This window comes from Anabrus simplex, chromosome 13 (genome assembly GCF_040414725.1).
Source record: "Anabrus simplex isolate iqAnaSimp1 chromosome 13, ASM4041472v1, whole genome shotgun sequence".
Lineage (NCBI taxonomy): Eukaryota > Metazoa > Arthropoda > Insecta > Orthoptera > Tettigoniidae > Anabrus > Anabrus simplex.
The window spans coordinates 87,024,683-87,034,132 of NC_090277.1; the positions used below are offsets into that span (position 1 = coordinate 87,024,683).

A 9,450-nucleotide genomic window follows, 5' to 3' on the forward strand; every position below is an offset into this window, starting at 1 on the left:
CAACTTTAATACATTTTGAGGTCCCGGACCCTACTCGAAAATATGGAATTATTTTACATGGATATGTTTACGGATAAATAAGTCCAAAACAAAAGTACAGTCAAATGAAGTCAGATGATGCAGGAAATATTATATTTGGAAATGAATACTTAAAAGGAGCAGCTGAATATTGCTACTTGGGTAGTAGGATGTAGGACATTAAATGCAGACTAGCACAAGCAAGGAATGCCTTTCTTAAGAAAATAAATTTTTTCACCTCGAACGTTAATATAGGAATTAGAAAGATGGTTTTGAAGAGTGAAAAATGGACGTTAACTAGCTCAGAAACAAAGAGAATAGAAGGCTTTAAAATGTGGTGTTATAGATGAATGCTGAAGATGAGATGGGTAGGTCGAATCACGAATATTGGATCGAATTGGTGAGATGAGAATGATTTGGCTGAAATTGACTTGGCTTTTGAGAGAAGTGTAGGCGGTAAGAACGGTAGGGGTAGACCAAGGTATGAATATGACAAACAGATGAGAGCAGAGAAGTTTTAGGATCTAGTAGTCACGCAGAAATTAGCATAGAATTGGGTGGCATGTAGATTTGCATCAGGGCCGATGACCTTCGATGTTAGGCCCCTTTAAACAACAAGCATCAGATTTGCATCAAACGCGTGTATCGACTGATTACCCAAACAACCTCATATTTCTGAGCTGGGGTCAGTCTGGAATAAGCGACATCTATTTCCCGACACCATTGTAACCATGGTAATCACTTGTTCGTCTATATACACTACGTCTGTAGGGTCATCTTTTCACTGTGCGCTATCTTCCTGCAACTAAGAGCTTGAGAAAATCTCGCATCAAGTGAACCACGTTCTGCTACTGCTACGTTCTGGCCAAAAGAATTAACCCAAGCCTTTTGAATAAGGGACAGTTTCTTAATCATTACAGGATCAGATAGCGCTTCACCTACACAAATTCCCTGAGTTCTATTTTCTAGAAATATAGCAACCCATTCAACCAACATTTTGTCTCGTCCAATAGCCCTAATTTTCATCAGTAATCTCCCATGATCTATCCTATAAAAATTCGTGCATTGGACAAGAGTAATACAGTCTATTTGACCTCCTGAATCAAAAATATCTATTTTAGATATTGGATTGCATGGGGTTGATTTTGCTCACCGTTATTTCTCATTTTTCAGACGCTCGGTACTCCCTCCAGCTGGTTTCGTGATGGAAGATTGCCTCCACCGGTGCCCAGAGTTAGACGCCTGCATAAACTCGTCACTTTGGTGTGACGGAGTCCCGCACTGTCCGTCAGGTTTCGACGAGGCGGCCAAACACTGTTCCTTCATCCTCCAGCTGCCGCTGCTCTACCTCGCCCTGGGAGCGGCGGGGATCGCAGTCGTCTTCTGTTCGATCTGCATCATCATCTGCAGAGCCTGCAAGCGTCGGCGTCGTTCTAAACTCCAGCGTCGCATCAAGAGCATGCCCCCTGAAACTGCCATCATAGGTGGCAAAGAGGTCATCTGCTGACACAGCGACGATTCTGTACGATACGTGGAGGTGGATAGAGTGACTACCGTGTGACGTCATCTCTCTACCATGACGGTGTGCTTCCTGTGACGTCATGCCTGCGCAGTAAGTATAGTGATTCCTATAACAAGAGCCCGGAATATTAGGCAATAGAGTGCAAACATACTGAAGAGAGTAACAATTGTAGTCTATACTGCACAACGGTGATGCTATGAGGTTTGCTTAAACATTAGGGGTACGGCCCGTTAGAACCCCTAGAATTTATGTTACCCCAGGCTTCAAGACCTTCTAACACGTTGGGCGTACAGTGGACACCGCTGACTATTTTTGGATTCTCTGCTAGGACACTGCGGACACGGGTGTCTGCATTCAGAGCTAAAAATAAAGTAAACATTTTAAAACATTTAAAAAATATATAACTCTATATGGAATAACATCGTCCACAAAAAACTCACCTCCCATTCCATTTCTTTACTCATATTATATACATAAGAAAAAATAAAGGTCCAATAGCAGTGCCTTGAGGAACTCCCATCTAATGATTACATAATCGAATTATGCTTCACGTACTCTAATTCTGTGAGTTCTACTTTTTTTAAATATAGCCACACATTCAGTCACTTTTTGTCTAGTCCCATTGCATTCATTTTTGCCAGTATCATTCTCGCCAAGTGGAAAGAAGTTGGTATCGCTGCTTTTCGATGAAATCTCTTCCTCTACTTAGGTCTTTCATCAAGTTACTACTCGGGGGGTTTCCCCCGTGTAGTGTGGAGCGCCCTCTGAGCTTTCAAAGCCATTTGCATCGCAAAGCAACAGCCACGTCCCTAGAGCACGCCACAAACTGGAGGTGAAACTGCGTGTAACAAGGAACTAAATCACCAAGTCAAATTCTCTTTGTAAGAACTCGACAAGAAAGCTGAAGTTCAAAAGAAATACAGAACTTCATTGGTGGAAGGAGTAAATCATGAGGGATCTGCCTTATGGGGTGAATTGCATTGAAGTAAAGAGAAACTTAACAAGTTTAAATTTTAAATATTTCCTTTTAAAACCTCATAAGGGGGATATTTTCCTCCTATATCGTTCAATCGGTTACAGATAATAATATATTTTCTCCAAGATAAACAGTAAAATTACAAATTTGTCTGGAAATATTGGATATTTTATGTCAACTTTCTTATCTACCGTGAGGCAGACAGACGTTGAAATATTATTCCTTATATGTATTCAAACCTGCTCACCATATTCACATCTTGACCTCCCCGTACCGCCCTTACCATTACTCTATTTCTTCCTCGGCCTGTGATTTCTTTTCCAAATTCCTAACAAATTTATTTTACGTACCACCACTCCTGGAGAAAATTCTAGAAAGGAAGCGGTGCAACTTGCACACATGGTAATATATATTTAAATTGTCTTATCATATCTGTGTAACTTAATCAGGCCCACCCTATCATTTAACTTTATTTTCAATTATTATTTAACAATGTATAATGAAAATAGTAACGGTCCAATATTGGTTTCCTGCGGAACTCCTAAAATATCTTTCAGTCGAGGAATCATAGCAAACTCACTCAAACTTTACCTAAGTAAATGAAAAAGTTGTTAACTCTTCTTGTGTACTATTTCGACAACCTAATATATTGTATGTTTCTTTGTTTTAAGGTGCTGAATGTATGGTGCTATCAGCCAAGTTGCAAGTTGTGTACGAAGACAATGATGTCTCACCTAACCTTCACGTAACTTACAGAATTGTGAACTAGGAAATTTTACAATTTTAAACTAACCCTTTTATTATAAATTATATAATATTAATAATAATAATAATGATCCACCCTTCACCTCGTATTGTGATACCAAAGAACTAAACTACAAAGTATCTATACAAATGTTTCATAGCGTAATTTAAGAACCAAATGGACCAATACAATTTTTCCATACCCGTAATATAAGTTTTTTGTGTGTATGTGTACTGGACATTTTTGATTGTTGGAGAGCGTGAAGTTTAAGTACTGAGTTGCATATTGTCTTGTGCTTAAAGAAGTGTATTTCGTTTAAAAGAACGTCTTGCTGCATGGCTGTAAATAGGCCTGATTGCCAATATCTCAAAATACTTGATAGCAGGTGCAGGTGGTGACGTTCTATTTTATAACAAAAACCTCAGGTTCCCCTTCACTTTCATGGGGATGGGAAGACTTGGGAGAAAGGAGACGAGTTGTTCGACTTAGTGGTATATTCCGAGCTGTCAGTGGAGAAATGGTGTGCAGTGGCATTAGTAGCCGAATAAGTTCCAGTGGTGTATTTAAAAGTACGAAATATCACAATATGAAGATAAAGTTGGAATTCGAGAGAACAAATTGGGACAAATAATTTATAGGAAGAGGAGTAAGGAATTGGAATAATTTACTAAGGGAGATGCTCAATAAATTTCCAAATTATTTGCAGTTATTTAAGAAAAGGCTAGGAAAACCACAGATAGAGAGTCTGCCACCTGGGCGACTGCCCTAAATGCAGATTGATTGATTGATTGATTGATTGATTGATTGATTGATTCTATTTAACATACAAGGTGTCATTCAGATGGCGAATTTGATTAGTTAACAGAGAAATTACTGCGGTTTTCTACTTCTATCCTTGGAGAGTTACCTGCTGAAGGCATCAGAGGTAAAACAGAAATTTAAGTAACTAATGATAGATTCGTGTGAAATTGGTAAGATATAAGATTCAGATGTATATGATATGAACAGTCTTCTCGTTTGTTTATAATTTCAGCCATAAAACAAATGCAGCAAGTAATTTAGCATTTGAATACTTCTAATCAAAAAGTAAAGAACTACCACAAGGGAGTATAGCCTATTGTCTCGCTTCTTGTTTAACTTATACGCAAATAAGTTATCTCAGGTGAGCACTTGCGGATACAGAGATCGGCGCTGAGTTACTTGTTATATTCTGCTGGCCATCCTGTGTATTTTCTTTCAGTTCTCTCTATAATTTTGTTTGCTCACTAATATTCTAAACTCGGTCTAACTTGAATGATTTATTCGGTAATAACAATTTTTTGTTGATCATTTATTTCTACTAACCAACTGTGCTTTGCCAAGGATACTTCTAGGTTAGGAAATGCCTTTGTCAGGATGTTGTTATCCATTCTGTACAGATGCACGTAAAATTTTAATGTCCTACTTCTAAATTGTGTCTGTGATTTTTTCTCTGATTTGACATTTTATGTGTGGTTGCTTTATCGTTCAGATTCCATTTTGATCCTTCAATTTTTCTCGGTATAATTATTAGTACTATTATTCACAATTAAGGAGCTCTATTGCACTTATTTAGCAGATAAATTTTCTTTCTTCACTCCCCAGAATCTCTTCATCCTGTCGCTGCGATGTTTCTTACGTTCTTCCATTCATGCAGTGTTGTTCTCACCTTCGGTTTTTTAGCAAAATAATGTTTGTTCACCAACGTTCTAAAACTAGGCCTGCCCCGTATAATTTCATCTGTTATGACAGTTTCCTTAAGGGCTTTTTCAATTTCGATAACACAGTTATTCTTGTCTTTTAGTGAGGAGCCATAATTAAATATCTTTTTAGTAGGTCTTTCATTGCCAATTCTTTAAATATGGCACCAAAGTTTCAGTCGTCTTAGTGTCGGATATTTTCTCAGAATGCTGGTATCATTCAGGATACCTCCTTTTAATCCCCATTCCTATGCGTACTGGAATTTTTCCTAAGGATTTTCTTTTCATGTTTTTCTAAATTTTCTATTACGGATCTGCCTTCAGTGATCAAGATTTCTGATGCATATATTGCTTCAGGCTTAATTACTTTGTTATAATATTTTAATTTATCATTCTGAGAAACTGATTTTTGTACCTCTTCAGTGAGATTGTAAAGGCAGTTTGTAACTTTACAATATTTAATATTTCAATATTTAATCCAGATGGTCGGATGATGTTCTCTCTGTAAGTATTAGAAATTAATTACCCGAGGGATTTTGCCAAACTGAGTTACCAGTATCGAGGAGATTCTTCCATGTATCGGTTTTTCTCATACGATATCTGGAGTCCGCTTTAAGACTAGACTGAATTGCTTCTTGCCTATTGTTGGACTGAAGTACCAGAGATCATCTGTGAAGGCTAAATATTTTATATAAATCTTATCTTTAAACAGCCTGCCGATATTAATCCTTTTTTATTTATTTTCCCATGTTCCGGCTACGTTCTCTACCACAAGATTGAAAAATAATTGAGATAAGCTATCTCTTTGTCTGGCCCCTTTCTTAATATCAAAAGGTTCACAAATTTCACGTAAGAACATAAACTTTTGAGGAGGTGTCAGATCAAATTTCCTGTTTTCCTGTCTACTCTGAATTTGTCCCACATATCAAAAAGTGTTTTTGTATAAAGAATTATAATTTTATTATTACTATTGTCAGGTAATGAAGCCATCCTTACATCAAATACATACCCATATACGTGTATATAAAACCTTAGCAAGACCAGTCCTATGCTATGGAAGTGAAGCATAGACAATGAGGAAAACTGATGCTAATAGAATTGCCACCAATTAGATGAAATTTGTGAGAATAACAGCGGGATATGCTCGAGGGTGCCATAAAAGAAATGAAACAATATTGAAGGAACTCAAAATTGAATCAGCAGAACAATATATACACGGTTATCTAGATAGGTGGAAAAGTATTGTTCGAAGAATGATAACAGGAAGATTTCCCAAAGAAATTCTTGATCACTTCCATAAAGAAAAACTTATATCGGTCGCCCAATGAAACATCGGATGAAGATGGTATTAATAATTATTATTATTGCCGGGCTGAGTGGCTCAGGCAGTTGAGGTGCTGGCCTTCTGACCCCAACTTGGCAGGTTCGATTCTTGCTCAATCCGGTTGTATTTGAAGGTGCTCGAAGACGTCAGCCTCATGTCGGTAGATTGACTGGCACGTAAAAGAACTCCAGCGGGACTAAATTCCCGCACCTCGACGTCTCCGAAAACCATAAAAGTAGTTAGTGGGACGTAAACCAAATAGCATTATTATTATTCAGTGGACCACGTTTTCATAATCTACCTGCACTTCTGTCACGCAGACTAATGCTCTTCTCTTTGCACTCTCGCCAAAGACCCTGAAGAACTTGGCTTCTCATTTCTCGTTCTTGCACCGAGATGTTCCGTGGCTTGGCCAGTGAATTTTCGGGTACATCCCTCACTCCCGTAATCATCTTTCTAAATGTTGTTCTTTCCTGCATCTCTTCATCCTTGATACCCACTTTAGCTAGGTCTTTGTGAGCCTGTGTAAGATACCCAGGCTGAGTTTTCTACTTCTCTTATAGGATTAGTATTTTGTTGGCCAAAATCTTCTGATTCACTCTTTTAATGTGTCCATAAAAGAACAATCTTCTTCTTCTCCTCATCATCGTCTTAATTTCTTCGATGGTTTTATAAGAGTTCGTGGAAAGTGTGTTGGTCATTTTGCAACTTGTTAGGACCCAAGATTTTTCGAAGGAACTTTCTTTCTCTCCTTTTTTTTTCAAGGTCTGAGTCTGCCACCCTCATCGGTGTTTCTGCTCTATAAAGACACTCTGTTCTTAGCACAGTGCAGTGATACTTTCATTTGGCTTGAATGTAGATGGACGTGGACTTGTGTGTATCATGGCATAGTCTGACGGCCATCCCCATCCTCCTCACCCTCTCTTGTAATGCCTACCTTTCATTTCCACTGGGAGTGAAAATTTATCCCAGATATTTAAATTTATGTATGCGATGGATGCCCCAAGTTGAGTTACGGTTCTGTCCGTGCTTTGCCTGAGTCTATATATGCTATTTCTTTCAAAAGAAATCCTTAATCCTGTTTTGGCCACAAAATATTGAACTACTTCCACTTGCTTATTATTATTATTATTATTATTATTATTATTATTATTATTATTATTATTATTATTATTATTATTATTATTATTATTATTATTATTTTACAGAGTTAGGCCCATCTGTGGAGCATGGTAGAAATATTTTGGCGGATGTTGATATTTCTTACCCCAAAATCACTTCATCTGGGCACTGAACATTTTCCTCCGTTATACATTCCATGATTGTTGTATACTGCTTTTTTTGAACTGAGGTCGATCTTGAACAGTGTCCTACTTGTTCTTGACTTTCATTGAGAGAGAGTCCGACTCATTGGCTGAATGGACAGCGTACTGGCCTTCGGTTCAGAGGGTCCCGGGTTCGATTCCCGGCCGGGTCGGGGATTTTAACCTTCATTGGTTAATTCCAGTGGCCCGGGGGCTGGGTGTTTGTGCTGTCTCCAACATCCCTGCAACTCACATACCACACACAACACTATCCTCCACCACAATTACACGCAGTTACCTACACATGGCAGATGCCGCCCACCCTCATCGGAGGGTCTGCCTTACAAGGGCTGCACTCGGCTAGAAATAGCCACACGAAATTATTATAATTATTATTATTAAGAGAGAAACGTTGTGAATCCTTTTGGTGAGCCTCTCATTTTTTTTATTCTGATGATGTGGCCACAGAACTCTAATCGTCTTTTCCTGATGGTGTCAGTGATCATATACCGGACGAGTATGCCGTGCGGTTAGGGTCGCGCAGCTGTGAGCTTGCATCCGGGAGATAGTGAGTTCGAACCCCACTGCCGGCAGCCCTGAAGATGTTTTTACGTGTTTTCCCATTTTCACACCAGGCTGTATCTTAATTAAGGCCATAGGCGCTTCCTTCCCTCTCCTAGCCCTTTCCCATCCCAACGTCGCCATAAGACCTATCTGTGTCGGTGCGACGTAAAGCCACTAGCAAAAAAGAATGCTGATAAAGCTCCCGAGACTTCCATTCCATCCAGATATCCTCTGAGTAGACTGGACCAAAGGTTTTCGACAGTATTCTCCTCTCCTGTTTCTCTGGGTCTTTAATAAGTGATCTGCCTCAATGATCAGTATTATTATTATTATTATTATTATTATTATTATTATTATTATTATTATTATTATTATTATTATTTCCGACTCGTTGGCTGAATGGTAAGCGAACTGGCCGTCGGTTCAGAGGGTCCCGGGTTCGATTCCCGGCCGAGTCGGGGATTTTAACCTTCATTGGTTAATTCCAATGGCTCGGAGGATGGGTGTTTGTGCTGTCCTCAACATCCCTGCAACTCACACACCACACATAACACTATCCTCCACCACAATAGCACGCATTTCCCTACACATGGCAGATGCCGCCCACCCTCGTCGGAGGGTCTGCCTTACAAGGGCTGCACTCGGCTAGAAATAACCACACGAAATTTAAAAAATTAGTATTATTATTATTATTATTAATTCGCCGAAATCGTCCTCTACGTACCTGGTTTAATATCCTGAAGAAAATCTTTAAAACTGAAGAAGTATATCAGTAAATTTACGTCAACGTAAATTCAGATGTAATTAGAAATTTAACTTTTGGATGCATTTAAATTCCGTGCGAATTGTGCGTCAATTACACGAATAAAATAAGAAGATCCGTCGCTGTTTCTATATAGATTCATAAAAATAAATCCAACTTGTTGTTATTTTTTAGTATCAATAAACGCGTAGAGTTGATTTTGGAGGGTGAACCCGCTAAATCAATCCAATTCGCTTATGACAACACATGATTTGGCTTTGATTACGTAGTTCGTGTACACTGTATGAATCAGAGTATGAGAGTACAGAGAAGCGTTATTGGATACGCTATGGAGATCAGGAATGCAATACATTAATGACGATGTGAATGTCCGTACACAACTGGATGACGATCCCTCTAGTTTCCTAATCTGCAGCTCTGAGTTTGATTCCTGACTCTACCAAGAATTTAAAAGTGGTATTATTTTCTTCTATGATAATAAAACTCATCTTCAGGGCAAAACAAATACACAGTTCA

General features: G+C 38.6%; 1 protein-coding gene across 1 annotated transcript in view; it reads left to right on the forward strand.

Moving 5' to 3' along the window:
* The window catches only part of LOC136885033 (uncharacterized), a 189,709-nt gene extending 188,184 nt beyond the window's left edge, over positions 1 to 1,525 (forward strand). The window contains exon 12 of the mRNA XM_068230065.1: positions 1,192 to 1,525. Coding sequence (XP_068086166.1) covers positions 1,192 to 1,525 — 334 coding nt within the window. The remainder of the gene's footprint in view (positions 1 to 1,191) is intronic.
* The last annotated feature ends 7,925 nt before the right edge of the window (positions 1,526 to 9,450 follow it).